At 48.0% G+C, this 26,890-nt stretch overlaps 1 protein-coding gene across 1 annotated transcript; it reads left to right on the top strand.

The window, feature by feature from the left end:
- The first annotated feature begins 2,277 nt into the window (after positions 1-2,277).
- tiam2b (TIAM Rac1 associated GEF 2b) lies at positions 2,278-26,890 on the top strand. The gene is made up of 23 exons (XM_079255684.1): positions 2,278-2,355; positions 4,348-5,376; positions 5,765-6,239; positions 6,412-6,599; positions 8,145-8,369; positions 10,506-10,691; positions 10,774-10,920; positions 12,672-12,740; positions 14,022-14,100; positions 14,213-14,302; positions 14,433-14,633; positions 14,739-14,830; positions 17,994-18,182; positions 20,305-20,373; positions 20,449-20,574; positions 20,708-20,816; positions 20,889-21,068; positions 24,353-24,471; positions 24,566-24,674; positions 24,749-24,807; positions 25,010-25,097; positions 25,198-25,285; positions 25,405-26,890. Exons 2-23 carry the CDS (start codon positions 4,354-4,356, stop codon positions 25,940-25,942), a joined length of 4,449 nt encoding a protein of 1,482 aa, XP_079111810.1. The 5' UTR covers positions 2,278-2,355; positions 4,348-4,353; the 3' UTR covers positions 25,943-26,890.

Here is a 26,890-nt window from a genome sequence, read left to right on the forward strand (position 1 = left end):
CTGCGTCCAGGAAAAGATGTTTTACTGACGTCCGGCTCTGAGTTTCTGATCTTCTCGCCTGTTTCGTGTCTGAGAGGAAGCAGCGATTCTCTGCAGCCGAAGGGAAATGTCACAACGTTGTGACTCCGCCACGTTTGTCTTCTGCTCATTGGCATCTAAAGTTCCTCCAGACCATCATCATCATCATCATGATGAAGCTGAGCGGTCTCCGTCAGTCGGAGCGCTCCAGCTGTCCAGGTTTCATCCTTCCTGTCTCGTCTCAGTGAAAGAGGTCAGAGGTCAGTGATGCGTTCGGGGGTCAGTGGTTCATTGTGTCATTGTGCTGCTGTCGAGTCCTCCTCCTCCTCGGCTCCTCCTCGCTCCTTCCTCCTCTGGGACAGGATGGGCGTCACCTGCAGGAGCTGACCGCTGGCGAAGGCTGAACCTGGAGTCCGCCGTGACCTCTGACCTCAGGAAGTGAGCGCTCTGAGATTTGTGGTGCTCGGACCAGGTTTTGTTCAGAGGTTTGAGTCTTTGAATGCAGAACCACGACTGTGATCCTGAGATACTTTCCGCTTCCACGTTGTCATGACGACGCTTTACTGAAAGTGAAGAAGAAGAAACTGCTTTAACTACGTACGTTTCTTCTTCTTCTTCTTCTACATGGTTTTGTTCTGGAATCTGACGTATTTAATGTCCAACTCCTCCGTTTATCTGCTGACGTCACTCTGAGCGAAGTTGTTCTGAGCTTTTCGAGCCACATTTTCCTTTTTCTGGAGCTCAACCAGAGGTGGACGGGAAATAATCTGCTGTTGAAACGGTGTGAGGTCGGGTTGACTGTCCATTCCAATTCAATTCAACTTTATTTATATAGCGTCAAATCACGGCAATGCCATCTCAAGACGCTTTACAGACAGAGGGGAAAACATAATGATGGCCAATTCATAATAGCCTATATAAGGAAACCAACAGATTGAGTTGAGTCCAACTCAATCTCCCATCCTGAGCAAGCACACTGGCAACAGTGGGAAGGAAAAAACTCCCTTTTAACAGGAAGGAAACCTCCGGCAGAACCCGGCTCAGGACAGGCAGCCATCTGCCTCTGCTGTGTGGGGGGAAGAGGACAGAAAGACAACAGACAACAGGAACTGCTACTCCCGGCCAGGGAGACCTGCTGAGACAGGAGACATACATGTTAATGATGCTACAGCAGATGCCACTGTCTTTGTTGTGCTGTTTTGGCTTTTTGTTGTTCTTGAGACCAAATCTAAACACAGAAGATCGAAAGGCTTCAGCCGTTGCTGGCGCCGGTTGTGCATGGGATTTGGTTCGTTGTCGAGGCTTGGCTTTCCACCGCTTGTCCCAGAAATCGGATTAGTACCACGGCGGCGGTGTTGAGTTGTATAACTGAAACAAACCCAGCAAAAGGAACAAAGCGAAGAAGAAGAAGAGGAACAGGAAGACGAGGACAAAGGAAACACAGATGTTTCTTCTGGTGTTTCTGGACGGTTGTAAAGGACATCACAGCGGTGCGTTATCGCTACCAGCCGGTGTCATGGTGTGGAAGGGAACTCTGAAATCAGCACTGCCCACTAGTGGATGAACTGACTTAACCACGGCAACGTAAAACATGCACGCGGCGACGTATGATAACGTTTGTAACAGACGTTCTCGTTTACGTACAGGGGCAGATTTGGACCTTTAACCTTGCAGATGGAGATCACTCGTTCCAGTTAGAGCAGCAGCTATCGGAGTTTTATCCGGTTATTAATCAGACACATTTAACTTTTCCCGCAGTATTTCCTTCAGACAGCCCTGCTGCTGTGATCATTTGGCTCCTCCAACAGTCTCGAGGTGTTCAGATTCAGTGTCCGTGCTTTCACTCGGGTGTCTGCACGCAGTGTTTGCCAACGAGCCGCTTCTGGACGATTAACTCCAGGCTGGACAACCTCAGGCTGTCCGATGAGCTGCTGCACATTCACCATAAAACAGAGCGGGAGAAGAGGAGGAGAAAATTGCTCAGCATTCCAGAAAACCAAAATAAACAGAAGAGCGAGGAGGTCTGGTTTCAGAAGAGGAACGTCATGGAAGGGCTCTGCCGAGGAAGAGGAGGGAGGGGGGTTTGTACAAAAGGAAAGTCTGTGTGCTGAAGCTCATGAAGCCCCTCCTTCCCTCTGTTCTCCCCCGAACAGATGAGCTGGTGTGAAGAGAGGGACGAACAACATAGACGAACACAGAGAGAGAGAGAGAGGGAGCAGCTGGAAGCATCAGATCTTCAGCAGTGAAGAGAGAGGAAGAGGAGGCAGCGGGACGAAGCATGAAGGAGCTGCTGAGGATCTGAGGAGCACAAAGTTATAAAAGTGAGAAACTGATGAGGTTGGTCAAAGTTTTCATCTTCACATCGTCTGACTTTTTCCTCCCGCATGTTTTACGTTTCCATGACAGAATGTGACGTTTGTAGCTGAAACAACCGAGGAAATAAAGTTGTTTATGAGAAAATAACATAAACTTAAACAATTTAGCAAACTAAGAACAATTTATAAGAACAGATGTTTCGTTTTTGGATAAAAAGAGGAATCGGAGAGGAGCTGTGACAGCAGTACAAGAGAAGTTTTGGATTAGATTTAATCGTCATTCATAACCACATTTATAACCATGTTCATGACCACATTTATAACCACTTTATTAACCACGTTTATAATTACATTTATGAACACATTTATGAACACATTTATAAACGCGTTTAAAACTACATGAATAACCATGTTTATAACTACATTAATAACCACTTTATTTACCACGTTTATAATTACATTTATTACCACATTTATAACCACGTTTATGACCACATTTATAACTCCATTTATAACCACATTTATAACTGTTTATAACTATATTTATAACCGCGTTTATAACCATGCTTATAATGATGGTAGCGGCTGTTCCTTAGAATTGTTATTTGCGAGCTAAAAAATACAACACAGGCAGTGTTTTCTATTTTGTTTTATTTAAATTCAGTTTTTTGTATTATGCAAATTTGATGGGAGTAGAGTGACGTTTTGTTAGCATTGATGCTAGCTAACGTTCAGAAGAATCTTTACAATGTTTATAAATTGCTCAACTTCTCGTTTTGAGAGAATTTGCCAGATTTTGGATTCTGCTTTCATTTAGAGAAACCGTAGAAAGACGAGGATTATTACATAATTTCACAAATGTTATGATCACTGACATTGAATCACATTTTCTCCCACAAAAGTCTAATTTGAGCAACTAGCTAACAAATATGTGTATGCTAATGGATGCAAATCCAATAGCTAACATCCTATGCTCACATTTAAAAAAAAAAAAAAAAATTATTTGCACAATTAATTATAGATGTAAAGAGGACATTTGCTGTGTGAACGTAACGGCTTTTCTCGGGATAGAAGAATATAAATCACAGTGGAAACACCAGTTGACATACAGCAGCTAGCTTACCACTTCCAGTTTTCTATGATTTCACGTGCTGAAGTTAAAGAAAAATGGGCACCCTACTGCTAAAATCAAAAAGGTTTGAAGCCGGAAAGGTGTCTGACCAGACAACAGTAATAATAATAAATAAACAAGATGAAGAGCACTGATCTTCAACCACTGCAGCGGGAAAAAAGTTCCACTGAGTCCAGGTGCATCATGGGTAATATCACAAGATTTTGGCCAAAAATATTTTTTTTACCCTTTCGACTATGTCTTGCAAGAACATTCCTTAAAGTAGGTCCTCGATCCTTCAATTCAATCCGGCTTTATTTGTACAGCTTCACAACAACGTTGTCTCAGGACACTTTACACACACATCATTTCCAGCCAGTTCATACGTATCCTATAATAGAAACCAACTGATTGCATCGAGTCAAGACTTGGATCCAATCCTCCATCCTGAGCTGCACGAGGTGACAGTGGGAAGGAAAAAACTCCCCTTTAACAGGAAGAAAACCTCCGGCAGAACCAGCTCAGGGAGGGCAGCCATCTGCCTCGACTGGTTGGGGTGGAGACGACAGGAAAGACAGATCAACATGTACAACTGCACTTATTCAGGAAGACCTGCGGAAAAAAGGAGAAATAAGTTAGAGACGGCCATATTGTCATATATTTATACATTAATATATTAGAGAAATAGAGCGAGGTACTTCTCAGTGCATCAGGTAACATCCCCATTGCTACATAAGTAATGGATGGCTAGACTACCCATAACTATAAGAGCAACTTTAGACACCTAAGTCACTGAAGAAGAACGAGGTGGTGGGGGGGCGGGGTCAGTGGAGCCCAGCACACACACACACACACACACCCTGTCTCATGTTGATGACGTTTTCCTCCTTGCGCCTTCTCCAGGTTGCCATGGGAAACGCAGACAGTCACAGCAGCTTCATCTCTCCGACCAAACCGTCCTCCAGGAGGGAGGAGGTGCCATCGCCTCGCAGTTGGTGGAGAAGCAGCAGCCAGGGGCACAGCAGGAGCCGGGGGCGGAGCTGCCAGAGTCAGCACGCCGCCGGAACGCCCTACACCTCCTGGCACTATGAGCATTCACCCCGAGGAAGGGAGGAGCGGGCGCCGGGCGGCTGCAGGGGTCAGTTTGAATACCGGGGGAGCGATGGCGAGCGAGCATCTCTGGAGAGTGGCGGCAGCCCCAAGGTGCTGCTCAGCAAAGATGGCAGCATGAGGGTGGAGTTCACCAACGCCAGGGTGGTCCCGGCGGAGTCGCAAGGGCCGGCAGGCGCCGCCGTTGGCCCAGAACTGTCCCTCCGCACCAGCAAGGGCAGCTCGCTCAGCTCCGACGGCTCCTGGTACGACTCGCCGTGGGGCACCGGCGGCGAGCTGGCGGACAGCGTGTTCACCTGTGGGCAGAGCGGCTACAACACCTGCTCCTCCACCCGCACCGAGGAGACGGCCGCCAGCAGCAGCGGCTACAACACCTGCTCCTCTGCTCAGGTGGAGGACATGTCCCCAGGATTTACCTCCACCCTCCTCCTCCACCCCGCAGAGACTGGCCCCGCCCACAACTCCTGCTCCTCCTCCGGACGCACCGAGGACAGCGGCATCGGGGACTCTGTGATCCTGCAGCCGGACCTCATGGACCTCATTTCGGCGCCCGGCGTCTACAGCAGCCAGCACACGCTCGCTGCCTTCCCCACCGCGCCGGAGACGCTGCTCGCCGCCTCCTCACCGCCGGATGACGTCATCCCGGAGGGTTTGATCGGTGGCGTGGAGCAGCGCTACTCCTCCCACACGCTGCCCTGCCGCAAGGCTGAGCCCAGCAACGCCACCTCCACCGGGAACAACCGGAAGGACTTCCTGAAGAGCCGAATCCGACAGCTGAGCGACTGGACGGGAAGTCTGAGCCGGAAGAAGAGGAGGATCCAGGTAAGAGCAGCACGACACCAAAAGACTTCGATGTCAGAAATCCACTGCTGCAAAGCAAAAAAACTTCAGAAATTCTCCTTTTTAATGTTTTTTTTAATGAATAAAAACATTAAATATTAAAACATTAAACATTAAAATGAAAGAATGAGACGCATGTGAAGGCTGCCGAAGTCCCGTTAGACCTGCAGCAGGATGGAAACATCGGCCTTCAGCGGATCTCTGAACATTTTCACTCCCAGTTTTATATCAAAGTTATGTTTCACCTTCATATGTTTTTATTTTGTGGCAGCGTTGATGTTCCGTACGGTTCACTGTTGATCAGAACCTGAACCTGGTTCTGGTTGTAAAACTGAGTCCAGATCCGAACTGTGGTCTGATTTACCTGCAGGAGCCACTCGGCAGCGACAGCGTCTTCATTCCGGACTCCGGACCGTCGGCCTCCAGCACGCTCTGGTCCTGCAACCCTCTCCACCAGCTGAACCAGAACCAGTTCCTCCCGGTCCACTGCGGCTCCTCCAGGAGCCTGAACCAGAACCAGAACCATAGCAGCGACGCTCTGCGGCAGAACATCTACAAAAACTTCATGCAGGAGCTGGAAACTGGCTGCAGCAGCACGGCCGAGCGGACCGAGCCGTCAGAGGGAGACGGAGAGGAAGAGGAGGGAGAGGAGGAGATGGAAGGGGAGGTGGAGGCAGGAGGAGGAGGAGCGGAGGAGGAGGTGGACGTCCTGTATGAGAAGGAGCAGGGTGTGGTACGGAGGGCAGGTTGGCTCTCCTTCAAAGCTCTCATCACCGTCAACAAGGAGAGGAAGCTGGAGCTGGTCGCCCGGCGCAGGTGGAGGAACTTCTGGGTGACTCTTAAGGGTGAGCCCCCCCCGACACACACACACACACACACACACACACAGACAGAGAACGTGTGTGTGTGTGTGTGTGTGTGTGTGTGGCAGCATTGCCGGCAGAACCTTCTTAAATCTGCAGCATGTTTTATGACGTAACACGGAGAGGAATACATAATGAAGGATTCTCCCGTCAGGCTGCACTCTGCTGTTTTACGAGACGTTCGGACGGAGCGGCGGCGGCGGCGGCGGCGGCGAGCAGGAGCTGTCGCCTCGCTACGCCCTGCTGGCCGATGACAGCATCGTCCAGGCCGTCCCAGAACACCCCAAGAGGGAGCACGTCTTCTGTCTGAGCAACTCGTACGGAGACGTCTACCTGCTGCAGGTGAGCGCCGCTCTACCCCAGCGTCCCTGAATGCACCACGGGAAGCGTTTGTGTTGGACACATTTTCTTCATTTGGACCGTTTTCCCATGATGCTCTCTGATTTCAGGGTGTGGATCCTCGCCACAACCGCTTTCCTTCATGAAGCATTTTAGGATTTTCTCTGCAGAGTTTTCCTCTGTGTGCAGAAATCAGGACTTCAGGGGTCAGAGGTCACCGTGCGCTGAAAATAGACACAACTCGCTTCCTGTGTCCTCGCCAGCGGCGGCGGCGGTGACCTCTGATTTAACTGGAGTATTTATCTGTGTGATCTTCCTCTGAGTTTACGAGCTTGGGGAGATCTTTAGCTCAGAGTAACTCTCACTGCTCTCAGCGAGAGTGTTTACACACACACACACACACACACACACACAAACACAAATCACTGAGGAGGAGGAGGAGGAGGAGGAAGGGCCCTTACAGAGGTGTGGAGGAGCTCAGCTGAGGACGGGGGGGGGGGGGGGGGTGTTAATGGAAGTCACAACACAGCAAATTACTGCAACAAATGTTTCTCTTTGCGAGGAGGCAGAGGGAGTAAATTCTCCTGAACAGAAGCGGTTGTTGGTGTGAAGAAGCTGAAAAACACGTGTGTCTCGCTGGGATCTGACCCTTAAAACGTCCTGCTCTCTGTGGTCTGCTGGTTCATTTAATGTAGAACTGCATGCAGAATCTGAACCCTGTTAACCCCAGTCAGCATGCAGACAGGACGTTGCCATGGAGACGTGATGTTTCAGCCTCAGCTGTCAGATTCTGAGGCTAAAATGATGTAAAATGAATGTATGAACAGATAAAGCAGCATAAAGAGCAACCAGATGTTTGTAGAAATAACACACATAGATCAGCAGCGACCAAGACTTTCCTCATCTGCACATCATTCTCTCACGTCTAAAACACACACACACACACACACACACACACACACACACACACACACACACACACACACACACTGTTTCCATGTTTCCACACGTCTTCCTGCTACTATCTACCTGCTGTCCTCACTGCAGCACCTCCACCTCAGCTGCATCCCAAACGTCTTCTTGGCTTTATTCCAGCCATAGAGGATCATTATTTTTCTGCTTTTCTCATCACTTGTTGATCTTTGGCTGCTCCTGATTGGACGTTACTGTCAGTTTAAGCTCTCTGATTGGTGGAAAGTCTGACAGGAAGTGTCTTCATCATCATGTCCAGGTGGAAATAGAGGTCTCTTAGCAACATGGTAGTGATGGTGATGAAGATGTGATAAATAATAGTGGATTTACCATCTAGAGTCTCTGAATAAACACTACATCTGGATTGTAGACCTCCTGGACGGATAGAAATGATAAAGCAACGGGGCTCTGGGTGCCGCAGATTTTGCACTTTTAAGTTTTAAAAAACTATCAAGAGACAAGACAAATGAAGTTACGATAAAACCAGAAAATATATTTTCATCCTTGTTTCTTTGTGAAATAAAAGATTTTTCTTCTGCGCTGTAAAAAAACTGACTGTCTCTGCGACCCGTCCAGGCCACCAACCAGACGGACCTGGAGAACTGGGTGACGGCCATCCACTCTGCGAGCGCCGCCCTGATGGCCCGGCGGCAGGGGAGGGAGGACACGCTGCACCTGCTGCGCTGCCAGACGCGCTCGCTGCTGCACAAGATCGACATGGACGGGAAGATGAAGAAGATGGCGGAGCTGCAGCTGTCCATCATCAAGGAGCAGAAGAACCGGAAGGCTGTGGAGAACCAGGTCAGGACCCGTCAAGTTCCAAAGTCCTTCACGTGTTTTCATGTTTTTATCTCCAGACTCATAAAAACCAAACAGTAAAATAATGAATAAATGAATAATATTCCTCTCAGATTCCAAGTCTGAGACAAAGTGAAGCTGATCGACGTCTTCCATCTGCAGCAGCTGTCAGAGAAACATCAGATGTTCTTACGGAACAGTCCGACTCCAGGATGTTCTGAAGCTGTGCAGCAGAGAAATGTCCGACATCCGTCTCACACGGAGTCGAGTCGAACATAGATTTGCATCGAGCATGTTGTCAAGTCGAGCATGGAGTCTGCCCGCCTGCTGAGAGGAGTTCACCTCCGCCTGCCAATCACATCTTTTAGGAGAAAATATCCATTTGTTAAAAACTGTTTTATTGTCCTTCTATCAAAATTAAACAAGTTCTGTTTCTACCAAGCGGCAACCTCCAGCGGTTAAAAGTGAAGCCTCTGCAGAAGTGCATAAAACTGCAGTTCCCCCTTCATCCACTAGGGGCTGCAAAACAGAGCAAATCCCCATAGACTCCCATGTTAAAAAGACCAACTTCACAGCAGGAATAAACATGTTTACAGCAGGAATAAACATGTTTACAGCAGAAATAAACATGTTTACAGCAGGAATAAACATGTTTACAGCAGAAATAAACGTTTACAGCAGGAATAAACATGTTTACAGCAGAAATAAACATGTTTACAGCAGAAATAAATATGTTTTCAGCAGAAATAAACACGTTTACAGCAGAAATAAACATGTTTACAGCAGGAATAAACATGTTTACAGCAGAAATAAATATGTTTTCAGCGGAAATAAACACGTTTACAGCAGAAAGAAACACGTTTACTGCAGAAATAAACATGTTTATAGCCTGGTTCAAAAATCCATGTTAGGTTTAATAGGCCAGGTTTACCTTCATGACAACTGTGGGGGGAGTGAATATTTTTCTAACTCGCCGTTTAAAAGTAATTTAATCTCGAAGTTCGGCATATTTAGGGGCGTGTCCTTTTGATTGACAGGTACCCGATCTCCTGCTTCAAGTCAGAAGAACGTAGAACAACCGCGGTTTTTAGCCGGTTAACAACGTGACTTAGCTTTAGCTCGCTTACCTCCGTTAGCTGGTTAGCTCCTGTTATCTCCGGGTTAGCTCGGTTAGCTCTTAGCTACAGAAAGCTCGGAGTTCGCTCGATGTCAATCATCCACCATGACACTCACAGCCCCCTGGCATGACGCTGCCAAGATGATGATGGTAGGAACCGCCCACCGAGCTTCAATTCAGCTCTTCAGAAACCTACGGGTGACGTCACGGAGGCTCCGCCCATCTTCTATATACAGTCTATGATTTCTACGCTGTAACAACAAACTAATTTGATGGCTCATGTTGTCATGGTGATGTCAGATAAAACACTGTCAGACCTGCTCAACACAACCAAACATGCAATCATTGTTCTGATTTTTACCCTTTAAATTCCATTTGGTTTGTTTAATCATTGCATCACTAATTTAAAAAGCCAGAAAACCTTAATTATTTTCCATGTGATAACTATGTGAGGGTCTTTAGGGGAGATTAGAGCCTTGGATATGTCAAACAGTAGCAACAAAACTCAATTGACTGTGTTTTTTTATGTCGGGTCACATTCTCCATCTTGGAACCTTCATGGCCAAAAATGTCCCAATGACTTCCACTGAAACTTAATCTCACAGTCATTACAGTTTAAAACCAATTATTCTTTATTCTTAGAACTTAATTTGGAAGAATGGTGGTGACATTTAACATGCTCACTGGATTCCAACATATTAAACAGCTTTCCCTTTGGAGGAAGATGAAGGAAATTCTTGTTTTTGCCACTTTTAGTAGGAAGATATTGGACCCCCAGAGTGACTTATTTATGTGTGTATGTGATTGTATCGTTTCTAATTATTAAAAGGTTGATGTATTTATCATAATATAATTCCAAATAGACAAAAAACATAAGTCAATAAATTAGATAAATAAATAAATAGATAAGGTTGCCAGAGTACAATATTTGATTACCCAGTCCTGGCTGGGACTTCTTCAGTCACCAACCTGATCTGAACTGGATGAATTTACACCGACTGTGTGTATTTGTGTGTTTTCAGATCCAACAATGGGATCAGAACCTGGAGAAACTGAACCTGGATCTGTTCAGGCTCAGGTGTTACCTGTCCAGCCTTCAGGGTGGTGAACTTCCCAACCCCAAGAGCCTCCTGGCTGTGGCTAGCCGGCCCTCCAAGAGCATGCTGGGACGTCTGGGCGTCTTCTCCGTGTCCTCCTTCCACGCTCTGGTAAGAAGCTCCTCTCTGTTAACAGCTGAGGAACCTGCAGGACTTCTTCCTTTGCTGCTCTGAATGGGAATCCTCCATACAGGTGTGCAGTCGGGAGGAGTCGGCGTTGTGGCAGCGTTGTCGGTCTCTGTCGGGGGGAAGCGGCCGGAGGAGAGGCCTGCCATCGTCTTTGAAGGTCCTGAATGGGCTGGACGGACGCAGACGGGGTGGAAAACACTCCGATGTCCAGGTAATAGACACCTCCGCTCGCTGCTGAAAACACATCTTCTGCTGCTGGAATCCAAGGAAAAAGCTTTTCTCTGTCCTTACGAGGCCTCCTCCAGTCTCCAGCTGAAGTTCCCATCATGTTGGCTCCTGACGGCTCCTCCTGATAAACAGCCAGTTATCTTAAGGAGCAGTCTGTGGTTCTGAGAGCGGGGATGAATCTGTCTTTTGGCCCAGATTCTGCCTCAACACTGTGACACGTGCTCGCTGTTTACGCTGACACCGGGAGAAGGTCCGCTTTCACAGCTGCTACAGAACCAGCAGCAGGTTTGGGGAAGTCCTTCTTTCTGCTGCAGCTCGGTTCTTCCTTCCTCTGGTTGTGTGTCAGCCATACACCCCAACACCGGCCCGTTACTCCACTGGTGTTGCTCCCATGTCTGTCTTACGTAACGGAAACATGAAAAGTGTCCGTCTGTCTGTGTAGTTCTGCAGACCGTTAGTAGCTGCGTTTCCAGTACAGTTTTTTACTAAATAAGTGATTTTTGTACGTTTTGACAAACAACCATTTTTAATTTACGGTGTTTCCATTGAACGGTGTTTAGCGCATTAGCCTTTTGCGGTTTATGCAAAGTAGCCACATAGCGTTATTTTGGGGTTTTCTACTTGCTGCGGAGAGTTTGTTACAGATTTTCACAGCTTTTCTCCCTCATTTTCTTTTGTAAAACTCTAAAATTTTCTGTTTGTTCCGCACCGCACCATCTTTACCGGAAACGAACTGGTCACATGACCCCCCACGTCATGTCCGGGGACACAAAAACACGTGAAAACTGTTCCCGTTACACTTTAGCGATATATTTCGTTATGGAAATGTCGGAAAAACCACCTCATAAAAGCATAAAAACTTTCTAGCGATATTTAACTTTTTTCCGAACTTTGCGGTTTTTTATTGCGATATTTAGTTTTTGCGCAGTTCTAGGTGTCATGGAAACGCTCTGATGTTTCACCTGCCCTGAATAATAAAGAAGTGCAGAAATCTGGAACTCCAGCAGTTTGTCTTCTTGGCACGAGGTTTTAAACCAGCGGTTCTCAAACTGGCTGAAACCGCTGGTGTTCGAACACGTGGTCGCCGTTTGGTCCGTGGAACGACGTCCACGGCTTGTCTGAGGACCTCGGAGGTGGATCTTTATTCAGCGGCTGAAGTCTTGTCTGACTTGTGGCTCTGGTTTTGTGGAGTTGAGTCTCATGATGATGATGGATGTTGGCGAGACGCAGGACTGACTCGGAGACGTTGGAAGGACGTGTGGAGCTTTTTGTGGCTCCGCGGTTCAGATGGCGAGGCGCCGTCACCGTTAGGAACACAACTGATGACGTGTCTCAGCATCATTTCTGAGGAAACATCCTGGAATCTGGACCAGCTGTTCCCAAATTCTTCATCAGAGACTCTGGATTCAGTAAATACGGAACAAAAGAGTCGGGACAGAGAGGAGGGGTGTTGGTTCAGCTGCTGCTGGACCAGGAGGCGTCAAGCCTTTTATTCCCCCCCACCCAGCACCCCCCTCTCCACATGACCTCCCCCTCCTTCCCGCTGCTCCTCTTCAACCACATTTCACATCACAACACATTTCATCACAGCAGCTGAAAATAAATCTTCAGTCTTTTTTCTTCATCAGGAAAACATGGATTTGTGTGATTTTATTTCCTGTTTCGTCTCCTCGCCGTTGTTTCTGCTGATGTTTTATGTTTCTGAATAAAAGTGTCGCATTGTGTTTCCTGCAGCCGGATCGGGACTTCCAGTCTGCGCACAGCGAGGCGGCGCCCTCTGCTGGCCACACAGCGGTTCTACAGGCGAGTGCACTTCCTGAAACATGAAGCTTTAAAACTCTCCGCGATTCTTTACGTCACTGTTCAAGTTTGTTTTTATAAAGGATTCATTAGAATACAAACGGACAGAAGCCGGCGTGCTCGCTTGTTTGTTTGTCACTGATAAAACGGATCTTGTTTTCCTGAGATAACATGTTATTCACATGCAGAATCATTACACACACACACACACACACACACACACACACACACACACACACACACACCTGGTTATAATCAATAAGATCAACTTACTGTAACTTCTGAGCTTAACATCTCGTCATCTCTGGTTAGACTTTACTTTCTCTTCCAGGAGATAAATGATCATGTTAAGATAAGGATAAAAAATAAGAAAACTGGGCTCAAAACTCAACGATAAATTCTGCTTTTTAAAATGTTTTTCATTGAAATGTAAGAAAAAATGAGGAACATTAAATCAAAGCTGAATTAGTTACAAATATATAAACATAATGATGTAAACTGTAGAAATATTGATTATCTGAAACAAAGCTGCATGAACTCCTGAAATAAAACGTTTCGTTCTCTGAGCCGATCTTTAAACACGCGATCAGCTGTTGGCACCAGAAAACGTGTTTTTCTTGGTTTTAACGGTGAAGTTCTTGCAGATCACGCTGAGCTGCTTGTTCATCAGACTTTAGGGAGAAATGACGTGACCAAGAGCCAAGTAATCTCCTCCTTTGCAGGAGTCCGATGGTGGAATAAAGCCAACTCAGAAATGAAATCATGCAGTTCTTTAGCAGTTTTCAAAATAAGTCCTTGATTGATAAATATGACTACAAATGATTTGGGATTGTAAATGGAAGTTGTTACAGCTTTTTCTCTTGTTAAACTCCTCTGTTTAATAACTTGTCATGGTAAAATGTTCCACGTGATGTAGGCGGGCGTTACTCAGCTTTGCTTCTGCCTTTTCAGTACGGACGAGTCTTATGAATTATCTATGAATTCTGACTTTAATCTCAGAACTCAGAGGAGCCACGCGGCCCAAACTAACGCTGCCTGGCTACCTTTCCACACGATGCACGGCTCAATGGAACCAGCTGCTGAAAACCCAGGCGTTCAACTTGTAGTTAAACTTCTGAGATTAAAATTCTGACTATTTTCACAGAATTAGAATTATTTTTTATTTTGTTTTAGTTATTTTCATTTTGTTAACATGTAAATGAAACTAAACCTGTTCTTCCGTCGGTCTGCTGACGCCACGTCCTCCTCGGAGACGTTTACTGACAGATGTTGGATGTTTTCCAGCTGTGTGAGGAGCAGCAGCCTCCAGCTGGCGGACTGATCTCTCTGCACATCTGTCGGCCCGATCCCGACCAGGACTTTGGTGAGAAAAACCCGTCCCGTGTCTCTGATGGGGACGATTCAGGAAAAACCTCCAGAAGCCGCTGAGAGACGCCGAGATGGAGCTGAACCTCTCTCTTCCTCTCCACCTGCAGGCTTTGCGGTGACGGGTCACGTGGACGGAGTGGGGGAAAGTCACGTCTTCGTCAGCGAGGTGGACCCGCTGGGGGTGTCGGCCCGGCGAGGTGAGCAGAACCTGGGTTTGCTGTCGTCCAGCAGGGGGCGCTGACAGCTTCACCTGCTTTTGGAGAAGATGAACCTGAAGTCAAACCTGACATGAGATCACGTGACTTCAGCGTCTCCGTGTCCCTTCAGGACTCCGAGCCGGAGACGAGGTCCTGGCTGTAAACGGCGCCGCTGTGTCCAGACTGGACCTGGACCTCCTGCAGAGTCTGTTTGCACATCAGAACCTGCAGCTGTTGCTGAGGAGAGACGAGTCGCCTGATCCAGAGGAGCCTGCCGGCGTCTGGCCCGACCTCAGCATCCAGCCCCCAGACCCCCACACCTGGACTACAGGTACCTGACTCCTCCCCCTTCCTCCCCGGGAATTCTGGGAAAATTCCTGCAGAAATTTTCCTTTTCACGTTGAATCTTCCTGTTCCTTTCTTCCTGACGTCTCAGATTCGCCATTCATCACCGAGGCAACCGAAGCCCCGCCCCCTGCTTTTAACGACTCCCTGACTCTGCCTGAGGGAGCCGGGTCACCTGGACAGGTGAGCTTTCATCTGTGATCCTGTTGGTAGAAAAGTCCAGAAACAACAGATGTTACCTCCTCCAGCAAGGTCAAGATTTCATCACTGCTCTGAGAACAGGGCCTGGTCTAACTTAGACTCTGATCCGGATCAGTATCTGGATCTGGATTATATCTGGATCTAGATTAGCATCGGGATCAGTATCTGAATCCGGATTGTATCTGAATCTGGTTTAGCATCTGGATCTGGCTCAGTATCTGGATCTTGATCAGTGTCTGGATCCGGATCATGTCTGAATCTGGATCAGCATCAGGATCCGGATTGTATCTGGATCTGGATCTGCATTGGAATTAGTATCTGGATCCGGTTCCAAATGCTGCTCCGGATCAGTGTCTGGATCTGAATCAGTATCTAAGTCTGGGTTAAGCCTCTGGATCTGGTTCAGTATCAGGATCCAGATTGTATCTGGATCTGGATCTAGATGCTAATCCGGTTCCGGATCTGGATCAGAATCATTGTCTGGAGCTGGATCCAGACGCTGATCCGGATCTAGATCTGGATCCAGAATCTTGTGGAGAACTCTAGCTGGATGTGAAATGGGACCACTTCCATACGGTCAGAACTCGATGGTAACAGTGAGAAGATCCAGGAGAAGTTCCAGCAGGTTTCTTCGTGGATCTTCTTCAGGACGGCTCAGACTCCCGCGCTGCGTCTGACGGAGGCTCCTCCTCCATCCGTAAAGCCGCGCCAGACACCGAGGCAGCTTCTCTCTTCTGGAGACACTTTTGGGAGCAGTTCTCCATTTCCTGGACGTGTTTGTGAAGGTCTGTAAGTCATCACCGAGGTCCTGGAGGTTTCTGGTGGTCCTGGAGGTTCTGGAGGTCCTGGAAGTCCTGGAGGTCCTGGAAGTCCTGGAGGTCCTAGAGGTCCTGGAGGTCCTGGAGGTCCTAGAGGTTCTGGAGGTCCTGGAAGTCCTGGAGGTTCTGGAGGTTCTGGAGGTTCTGGAGGTCCTGGAAGTCCTAGAGGTCCTGGAGGTCCTGGAGGTCCTAGAGGTTCTGGAGGTCCTGGAAGTCCTGGAGGTCCTGGAGGTTCTGGAGGTCCTGGAGGTTCTGGAGGTCCTGGAAGTCCTGGAGGTCCTGGAGGTTCTGGAGGAGCCTTCAGGACCGACAGACAGGAAGCTGCAGCATCAGAACACGTCGGACTGGTTCCGTTTGTGTTGCAGCTTCTGCAGACTGATCGTCCTCTCGGTCTCGGCCACCTGAGGACCTACCTGCAGACTTTCCCACAATCCTCCTGGAGCTCCGGCCGCGGGGTCACATGACCAGCGGCAGCCTGATAATCTGGGCTTACACCGTCAGGAGTGTCTGGAAGTCAGACAGATGGGATTACAGACGCTCGTAGATGTTGTTTGTCAGCGGCTCCACGTCGTCTTCTGAAGGCAGACACGGATCCCGGAGGCGACCCCTGACCCCGGCCCGGGCCCCCTCCCCATCCTGCTCCCTCACCATGGGAGCCCTGTGCTGGGTGCTGCCGCTGGAGGAGGATGGGGAGATGCTGGAGGAGGGAGAGGAGGAGGAAGAGGAGGAGAGAGGGGTCGGGCTGGTGGAGCAAATGCAGGAGCTGCTGGAGGAGACGAGGTGCTGCGTGGGTTGCCAGCGACCCGCAGACGGCCTGGTTCTGCTGGTAAACACACATTTCCACACTGAACTCCTCAGAGAGGAGGAGAGATGCTGCTCCTTCGAAGGTTCAGGTAACTGCAGAGGTTCCTTCAGAACCGGCAGCTCTGAGGGAATACTTCCCCAGATGTTTGCAGCTTTCCTGCTTCCTGAATAGTTTGTGGAGGAAATCACATGAAACTGTTGGCTAAGTTCAGGTTTTCTGCTGTTTTACGTCCTGGTTCGGGTCTGGGTCCATGTTGGAGGAAAGTCTCCTTCCGGTTGCTGAGAGTCCGGTATCTGAAGGGCCAACAGACTGCTTGTTAGCGGCTGGCAGCTCAGATTATGATGATGAATGAGGGAGTTGCTTCATCCTCCGGCCGGAGGATTTAAAGTGGAACTATTATGTGCCTTTCAGGCTAATTTATTTTTATTTCTGAGACCAGAAGGGCTGGGATTGATGGAGTTATTGTCACAAATGGCTTTATTTACTTCAGACCGACCCTCTCCGTAGGCTGTCAGATCAGCCTGCGGGCAAAACGAGTGGATTGAGACTCTTCCGCATTAAGCCCCGCCTCCCGCCACTGCACTACATCGGGAGCGCGCACCGCACCTGCTTTCGCCGTCATTGTAACGTCTCATAAACAGAAGGATTAGGCTCATATGAACTCAATAAAAAAAACAAACTACAATGTCAACACATAGCATCCAGCCCTACATGTTGGAACCTGAATCAGAGCCTGAAAACGAAGTGGAAAACAGCAACCCACAGCAACGAATGCAGCAGGATGTCTCTCTTTGGTAAACTCACCAGCCATCGTTGGAAATAACTTTATCCCACGTTTTCCACCCGCCTGATGTATTTGTACATGCCCTTGTTAACCAGTAGAAGGTAACCAATCACCGAACCTTATCCCCCGGGACGTCACAAGGATTTCCACGTAGAAAAAACTCTCTAAAATTACGCGTTTTTCGTCGCCATGGAAACCGAACAGAGAGAGTGCTGGAACTCAAACTCAAACTCAAACATGCGTTTAGGTGATAAAAAACAGTGCCGTTCACATGTCTGATGAGGATTCAACACTAACACTGTAGAAAGCTCAGAAAACTCCAAATACCATCATAGCACCCCTTTATGTCCTGTCTGCTGCTTCCAAAGCTTCCTCTGCAATCAGTCACTAAAACCACGTTTTACGGCGAAACACTGAAAACACGGTCGGGTGTCGGCACCAGGAAGGAGACAAAGACCGTTGGAGTTTGTCTTTAAGGTGGAACCAGTTGGCGTGTTTAAGTCCACTAATCAGCCTCATCTACCGTCTGCCAGACTGAGTGGAGATGCTGTTTCATTAAAGACACTTTGGGTTAAAAATGCTTCCAAACTTCAGTCAGAAAAGCACTGGCCTGCTCTGATTGGTCGGTTCCAGTAGCCCGATCAGGCTCCACCCACCACTTCCACATGTTTCCCAGGATCCAAAGTTGTAAACGCATCAAGTTAATCATCGTCTGTAACATCTGTGTTCTCCTCCCAGAACGTAGAACAGGTCTGTTCACGGTATCAGACCTTCCCCGAAGGCCAAGCACTGGACTCTTATGCCCCCAAGAACCCGTACTGCAGAGAGTCCGGTCTGCCGCCAGCAAGCCCCGCCCACCTGAGTGTATGTCAGCGTCAGAGAAAAGTCATCCAGGAGCTGGTGGACACGGAGAAATCCTACGTCAAGGTTTGAGTCGAGATCGTTACAATATTCTGCTTGTGTTAAATGTTAAAGTTTCTTCGTTAAATAAAGAAAACCTGTAAAAGACACAAATTCTTCAGTTTTATTACAATATTGGGCGAAACTTTATTTGTACACTGTCTCTTTACGGTTATGGTCTGTCATGAAGTGTTGAAAAAGTTGTATTGGTGGAACAAGTGAAGGCTCATAAAGCCTCATGATGTTTCATGATGCCTCGTAAAGCCTCATGATGCCTCGTAAAGCCTCATGATGCCTCGTAAAGCCCCATGATGCCTCGTAAAGCCTCATGATGCCTCGTAAAGCCTCATGATGCCTCGTAAAGCCCCATGAAGCCTCGTAAAGCCTCATGATGCCTCGTAAAGCCTCATGATGCCTCGTAAAGCCTCATGATGCCTCGTAAAGTCCCATGATGTCTCGTAAAGTCCCATGATGCCTCGTAAAGCCCCATGATGCCTCGTAAAGCCTCATGATGCCTCGTAAAGCCCCATGATGCCTCGTAAAGCCTCATGATGCCTCGTAAAGCCCCATGATGCCTCGTAAAGCCTCATGAAGCCTCGTAAAGCCTCATGATGCCTCGTAAAGCCTCATGATGCCTCGTAAAGTCCCATGATGCCTCGTAAAGCCTCATGATGCCTCGTAAAGCCCCATGAAGCCTCGTAAAGCCTCATGATGCCTCGTAAAGCCTCATGATGCCTCGTAAAGTCCCATGATGCCTCGTAAAGCCTCATGATGCCTCGTAAAGTCCCATGATGCCTCGTAAAGCCTCATGATGCCTCGTAAAGTCCCATGATGCCTCGTAAAGCCCCATGATGCCTCGTAAAGCCTCATGATGCCTCGTAAAGCCCCATGATGCCTCGTAAAGCCTCATGATGCCTCGTAAAGCCTCATGATGCCTCGTAAAGCCCCATGATGCCTCGTAAAGCCCCATGATGCCTCGTAAAGCCTCATGATGCCTCGTAAAGCCTCATGATGCCTCGTAAAGCCTCATGATGCCTCGTAAAGCCCCATGATGCCTCGTAAAGCCTCATGATGCCTCGTAAAGCCCCATGATGCCTCGTAAAGCCTCATGATGCCTCGTAAAGCCCCATGATGCCTCGTAAAGCCTCATGATGCCTCGTAAAGCCTCATGATGCCTCGTAAAGCCCCATGATGCCTCATAAAGCCCCATGATGCCTCATAAAGCCCCATGATGCCTCATAAAGCCCCATGATGCCTCATAAAGCCCCATGATGCCTCGTAAAGCCTCATGATGCCTCGTAAAGCCTCATGATGCCTCGTAAAGCCTCATGATGCCTCGTAAAGCCTCATGATGCCTCGTAAAGCCTCATGATGCCTCGTAAAGCCTCATGATCCCTCATGATGCCTCTTAAAGCCATGATGCCTCATAAAGCCCCATGATGCCTCGTAAAGCCTCATGATGCCTCGTAAAGCCTCATGATGCCTCATAAAGCCTCATGATGTTTCATGATGCCTCGTAAAGCCTCATGATGTTTCATGATGCCTCATAAAGCCTCATGATGCCTCGTAAAGCCCCATGATGTTTCATGATGCCCCGTAAAGCCTCATGATGCCTCCAAAGCCTCATGATGCCTCCTGAAGCCCCATGATGCCTCATGATGACTCATGATGCCTTGTGATGCACTGTGAAGCCTTATTATACCTTGTGAACCTCCTGAACCCTCATGAAGCCTCGTGAGTTGGCAAAAACAGATCTGAAGCTTGGAAGCATCAGTCTAAGAACAGCAACATCTGGTGGCCGACTGTAACCATGGCAACATGACAGTTTCTATCACGTCAGAAATAAAAGTTCAGGAATGACTTTTTGGCTTTTTGTTATGCTGATGCTTGTGTCTTTTAGAATTAATGCATGTATTTATTTTTATTTTTATTTTTAGTTCTAGTTCAGTTCTTCAAGGCCTGCTGTCATACAGTTTTTCAGTGTTCACCTGCTCCAACACACCTGACTGAGATTAAATTGATCCAACAGCCTATGAAGTTCTTCTCAGTGATCCGAGTTAGGTGTGTTGGATCAGGAAACACTGAAACCCTGCAGGACTGAACAGAGTCAGTTTCCTCTCAGACTGACGGGTTTGTTCCTCTGAATCAGGATCTGGTCCGCCTGTTCGACCTCTACCTGACGCCGCTGCAGAGCGAGACCTTCCTCAGTAAAGACGAGGTGAGAGCGGGACAGGAGGTGGACCACTGCGGGTTCTGTTCTCGGTTCTGAATCTCGGTGTGGTCTTTCCCTCAGATGGAGGCATTGTTCGGCAGTCTGCCAGAGATGTTGGACTTCCAGAGAGTTTTCCTCCAAACGTTGGAGGAGAGGATCGCCGCTTGTCCGAACTTCAGCAGCCTGGAAACTCCCGACCAGTTCAAGGTGGGAATCCATCTCTTCTGTTTCAGTTCTGCGTCTGATTTGTCATCATGCTGTTGATTATTTTCCTACTTTCGATTGTTTTGTTTAAATTTTTTCCTTTTTCTCCCTTTTTTACATTTTGTCTCTGTTCCAGAACCTCCTCTTCTCATTGGGTGGGTCGTTTCTGTACTACGCCGATCACTTCAAGCTCTACAGCGGCTTTTGTGCCAACCACATCAAGGTCCAGAAGGTTCTGGAGCGAGGTGGGTGAGCTGCTCTGACGCCCGCTGACAGTCTGAACAGATGCGTCACATTTAACTCGTCTTTGAATGCAGCAAAAACAGACGCTGCCTTCAAACACTTCCTGGAGGCCAGGAATCCAACCAATCAGCACTCGTCTTCTCTGGAGTCGTACCTGATCAAACCGGTCCAGAGAGTTCTGAAGTACCCGCTGCTGCTGAGAGAGCTGGTGTCGTTGACCGACGTGGACAGTCCCGAACACACACACCTGACAGGTAACACACCTGGTACAGCTGGGCCATGGCTCCGCCCACATGAAATAAAATAATATTAAATGAAATGAAAAATACTTCATTAATCCCCAAAGGGAAATTCAGTATTGCAGTAAATAATAATAACTAGAGGAGGTCTTGTTCCAGAGGCTGATGGCTGCTGGCAGGAATGATCTTCTGTATCTTTCAGTCTTCCATCGGACCTGAAGAAGCCTCTCACTGAACACACTTTGTTGTTTCATCACTGTGTTGTGGAGAGGGTGTGAAGAATCCTCCATCATCTCCATCAGCTTGTGCAGCATTCTTCTTTGGACAATCAGCTCCAGCGGCTCCAGAGTTACTCCAAGCACAGAAGCAGCTTTCTGGATCAGTCTGTTCTCTTCAAGTCTCTGGTTCTGATGCTACTACCCCAGCAGATGCTGCAAAGCTGACTGCACTCTCCACAACAGACTTCTAGAAGATATGCAACATCTTGGTGCAGACGTTAAACCATCTCAGCTTCCTTAAGAAGTACAGTCTGCTCTGACCTTTCTTGTAGATGTAGTCAGTGTTGCATTTCCAGTCCAGTTTGTTGTCCAGCTGAACTCCAAGATACTTGTATCCCTCCACCACCTCCACCTCCTCTCCCAGGATGGAAACAGTGCTTTGTTTATTCTTCTTCCTCCTGAAGTCAACAATCATCTCTTTTGTTTTGCTGCTATTTAATATGAGATGATTGTCACCGCACCATTTAACAAACTGACTGACCAGTTCTCTGTACTCTGCTTCTTGTCCATCCCTGATACACCCCACAACTGCAGAGTCATCAGAGTATTTCTGCAGATGACAGGACTCAGAGTTGTACTGGAAGTCTGAGGTGTACAGAGTGAAGAGGAATGGCCAGAGTACAGTTCCTTGTGGTGCACCAGTGCTGCTGACCTCCATCTCAGACACACAACCTTTCAGTCTCACAAACTGGGGTCTGTTTGTGAGGTAGTCATAGATCCATGTGGTTGTGGAGGTATCCACCTGGAATTTATGGAGCTTCTCACATAAAGCAGGCTGAATGGTATTAAAAGCACTGAGAAATGAAAGAACATGACCCTCAGAGTGCTGCCTGAATGGTCCAGATGAGAGTGTGCTCTCTGGAGCAGGTATATGATGGCATCTTCAACCCCAAGTCCATTACGATATGCAAACTGGAATGGGTCCTGAAAGGTGTTTACTTGCTTGTTGAGGTGAGCCAGTAAGAGTCTCTCCAGGACTTTCATGATGTGAGATGTCAGGGCAACTGGTCTGTAGTCACTTGGTTCAGCTGGTTGTGTTTTTTTAGGCACTGGAACAAGGCAGGAGGTTTTCCACAGCACCGGGACTCTACTTTGTCTCAGACTGGTGTTGAAAAGGTGCTGGAGAATCGGACATAGTTGTTTTGAGCAGGTCTTGAGAACTCTGGGACTGACACCATCTGGACCTGCAGCCTTGTTCTGGTTCAGTTTCTCAAGTTGCTTCATAACCTGATTGCAGGAGACAAACAAGGTGGAGGTCTCAGGATGTCCTGATGTGGAGGGAGATGAAGCTGTGTTCTGGTCCATGACTGAGCTGCAGGGTGACAGATTGGAGGCGTGACAGGAAAGCAGTGGGCTTATGGAGGGTGTGTGGTCTGTTGGGCTGGAGGTAGGGGGTGAACTGAACCTGTTGAAGAATATGTTCAGCTCATTAGCTCTGTCCAGACCTCCATCAGGCTGGTCCCCCTTTAACTTGAAGCCGGTGATCTTCTTCATTCCAGACCACACATCCCTCAGGTTATTCTGCTGGAGCTGACTTTCTAACTTCTTCCTGTAGTCCTCCTTGCACTTCTTAGTTTGTGTTTTAAGTTGTTTTTGTGTTGCCCTCAATAACTCCCTGTCTCCATCCCTGAAGGCTTTCTTTTTGATGTTCAGCAGCTTTTTCAGGTCACTGGTGATCCAGGGTTTGTTATTGGGGAAGCACCTCACTGTTCTTGTTGGGACAATGCTGTCCACACAGAAGTTTATGTAATCTGTCACACACTCAGTCATGGCGTTGATGTCGTCTCCATGAGGTTCACAGAGGACGTTCCAGTCTGTAGCCTCAAAGCCTCCTCTAAGAGCATCTTCAGCTTCAACAGACCAGATTTTGATAGTCTTTGTGATGACTGGTTGCTGCTGAACGATGGGCTTGTAGGTGGAGGTGAGAAGAACCAGATTATGGTCAGATCTTCCTAAAGGAGGCAGGGCAGAACAACTGGATCCATTATTCATATTTGCATAAAATAAGTCCAAGATCTTATTTTCTCTGGTGGAGCAGCTGATAAACTGCTGGAATGTTGGTAGAGTTGCAGAGAGGGAGACGTTGTTGAAGTCTCCGGAGATCCCCATGAATGAGTTTGGATGCTGTGTTTGTAGCCGAGCAACGATGGAGCTGATGACGTCACAGGCTGTGTCTGGTGCGGTACCAGGTATTATATAAACCGCTACCAGAATAACACAGGTAAACTCTCTGGGTAAATAATATGGACGGAAGCTCGCAGCTAACAGTTCCATGTCCCTTGTGCATATCTTCTCCTTGACAGTAACATGTCCAGGATGACACCAACGCTGGTTAACCAGCACTGCAATTCCACCATCCTTTAGCTTTCCGCTGTGTTGTCTACTGCGGTCTGCACGGACCGTTTTAAAGCCCGGTACAGACACATTACAGTCAGGGATGTGTTCATGCAGCCATGTCTCGGTGAAGCACTTAATACTGCACACTCTGTATTCTTTCTGAGACTTTGTTAGCATCTCGGGCTCGTCCGTTTTGTTAGCTAGCAATCTCACATTACCCATGATGACGGTTGGTAGAAATGGTTTAAATCTCCATCACTTTCTTCGCTCTCTGACTCCCGCTCTGCATCCTCTTCTCTTTCTTTCAACTCCATCAGGATTTGATGTGTTGTTTCGCTGATAATCCTGACTTTGGGGGGGGGGGTTATTTAGTTGATCCCGATTGTAAACAAATCTTTCGTTGCCATGGAGACTCATCATAACAAGCCTTGAAAGAGCAAAAATATGCAGAAAAATCTTCCTTGCAGCACACCCTCCGAACCGGCATGAAATCCTCAGAAAAAGACCAGAAAAAAGACCTAATTAGAGCTAATATCTATGTGAGAAGTTTGTACTTTTGAAAAAATTAAGATAGCAGATAGGAGCTACTACAATTTGCTGCCAACAGACGGCACAATCTAGAATGAATCACATGGAATTCACATCCGGTGGAGGCTTCCTTCACTTCCTGTTCTGTCCACCCAGAGGCGCTCCGAGCCATGGAGAAGGTGGCAAGCCACATCAACGAGATGCAGAAGATCTACGAGGACTACGGCTGCGTGTTCGACCAGCTGGCGGCGGAGCAGAGCGGACATGACCGACAGGTGCGCGCGCAGACACACACACACACACACACACACACACACACACACACACCGTGGCGTCCTCTGCAGGGTCTGATCCTCCGGCTCCCTTCAGGTGACGGAGATCTCGATGGGGGAGTTTCTGGTCCACTCGTCGGTGGTCTGGCTGAACCCTCTGCCGGGTCTGCGACGCGTCCGGAAGGAGCCGCCGCTCAGCCTGTTCGGTGGGTCCAGACTCGCGTCTCCTGCTCAGAACCGCTCTGTTCGGGTCCTAACACACATGCCGTTGTCTCCGCAGTGTTCAAACGAGCCGTTATCCTGGTTTACCGCGAGGACGGCAAGCTGAAGAAGAGGATGGTGAGTCCAGTTCTGCTCTTCCTCTGGCTGAAACGAGTCGTCACCGAGGCAACCGGTTCTGATTCACGTCTTCAGCTGAAACTGAGAAAAAAAAGTGTGAAATGTCGGATCTGATTTAAAAAACATGAATGAACCTGAAAACGTTGAATTTAAAATAAATTCAGAACAAATTTCTCGGTAAAAACTTTGTTTGTTGTGACAGACGAGCTCCCGGTCTGATCTGGACCCCTTCAGGTTCCGCTGGTTAATCCCAGTTTCAGCGCTTCAGGTCCGGCCAGCCAACGTCTCAGGTGGGTGACCGATCAGATGGAGGTGTGTGAGTGTGTGTGTGTGTGTGTGTGTGTGTGTGGGTGTGTGTGTGTGTGTGAGCTGACGGCGCTGTGCTTCCAGGTTCGGACAACCCGTGTGTCTGGGAACTGGTCCACAGCCGGTCGGAGCTGGAGGGCCGGCCGGAGACGGTGTTCCAGCTCTGCAGCAGGTCCGAAACGTTTATTTCTTTGATTTTTGTTGGATTCAGATGAAAATCTGCGTCTTGATGTTGATTGGTCAGAAACGGATCAGCTGATTCGGGTTTTTAGCTTCTGATCTTCGTTTCAGCGGTTTGGAGACGAAGGCCAGCGTCCTGCGAGCTCTTCGCTCGCTCCTCAGAGACGGAGCTGCCGGCGGCTCCCTGAGGAGGACCAGGCCGTCCACGGCTGAAAAGAGCGCCCCCTGGAGGAGGAGGCCGCACCGGCACGCCGACCCCCAGAGGACACCTCCTCCGCAGTCAGAGGTCTGCCGACCAGACGGCGTCCGGGGAGAAACCTGCTCTGAGCCTCCGCTGCCGAGTCACGCCGGCGCCGCCTCGGGAAGGAGGACAAGACTCTGCTCCCTCACCAGCGAGCTGGAAGCTCAGCTGCAGCGCCTCAACTTCAGAGAGGTGGAGCGAGGAGCGACGCGGCGGGACCCCGAGGAGAAGAGGCGGAGCTCCAGTCTGAGGCGGAGCCGCGGAGGAGAAGCGATGGACCCAATCAGCCTGCTGGAGCGAGACTTCAGCGTTCAGAGCATGACCTCCATGATCAACGAGGACTGCTTCTACGACCCGGTTCTGGGGATCCAGACGGTCCCCGTCCTCACGCTGCAGGGACAGAGCTAACGTGCTAACGTGCTAACAAGAGACCAAAGTCTAACGAGGAGCTGTCAACCAGCCGAGAATGAGATGATGTGGAATTATCAGCTGACGATGAAGTCGCCAGAGAAACATCTGGAACATCCCGAAGCCGAGTTCTCCGACAACCACGACTTTCTGAGAAAAACATCCAGAAACTAAATCATTCAAATAACATCAAATAGTTTTTTTTTTCCTTTTTAAGTAAAAAAAAAAATTCTAGTTTTAATGTGAACTGATTCCTCTGAAAATTCTGCTGCCGTTCTTCCACAAATTTCCACCTTTAACTGCAGAAAATCTGATAATTTTCCAGTAAAAATTTATCCTGGTAAAACTATTGATTAAATCGGATTCCATCAGTTTCCATTAAAAAAACTGGTTAATCCCTTTTATTCAGTCTTCCTCTAAAACCACCTGAAATGATCTGTTCAAGAAACTGACTTTTAAAAAGTAAGATTTATATCCAGGATTTTGGAGTTACAGATGCTGAATAAACTGGAATTTCTCCTCCTGGATGTGCAGTGATGAGAAACGATGAAGAAAAACAGGAGTGTTTTAGGACTGAACTGGATCTGGATCCCGTCTCATCTCTCTGGCTTTTACTTTCAGCTTTTATGGACCAAACAGATCTTTGTAAATATTCCTTTGTGTACATTTTGTTTTTCAGCCGACGTGTTTTTGTTGGTTTTGTTGACAAAAGCAGCTTCTGGGAAAAACCTGGATCTGCTGGATCGAATTGAAGCCTTTGTTTCTTCACTTGTATTTATATTTTCTGTCACATGTATTTCTGTTGGAAAATAAGTGTTTGGATTTTAAATTAATTTCTTCAATTTTATGAATGTTTAAAATATTTGGTAATTTATTTTCTTAAATATTTGTGTACGTCTTTTTATGACGTGATTATGTCGAAGACCAATAAACTTATTCAGATTTCAA

Source organism: Telmatherina bonti (genome assembly GCF_933228915.1).
Source record: "Telmatherina bonti genome assembly, chromosome: 16".
Taxonomy (NCBI): Eukaryota; Metazoa; Chordata; class Actinopteri; order Atheriniformes; family Telmatherinidae; genus Telmatherina; species Telmatherina bonti.

What these genes read in the sequence shown, in the direction of transcription:
- tiam2b (XM_079255684.1), top strand. Translation starts at nt 4,354, where the DNA reads ATGGGAAACGCAGACAGTCACAGCAGCTTCATCTCTCCGACCAAACCG. An exon ending in GGAAGAAGAGGAGGATCCAG is followed by an intron (nt 5,377 to 5,764) that starts GTAAGAGCAGCA and finishes ATTTACCTGCAG; the next exon opens with GAGCCACTCGGCAGCGACAG. An exon ending in GGGGGTGTCGGCCCGGCGAG is followed by an intron (nt 14,303 to 14,432) that starts GTGAGCAGAACC and finishes GTGTCCCTTCAG; the next exon opens with GACTCCGAGCCGGAGACGAG.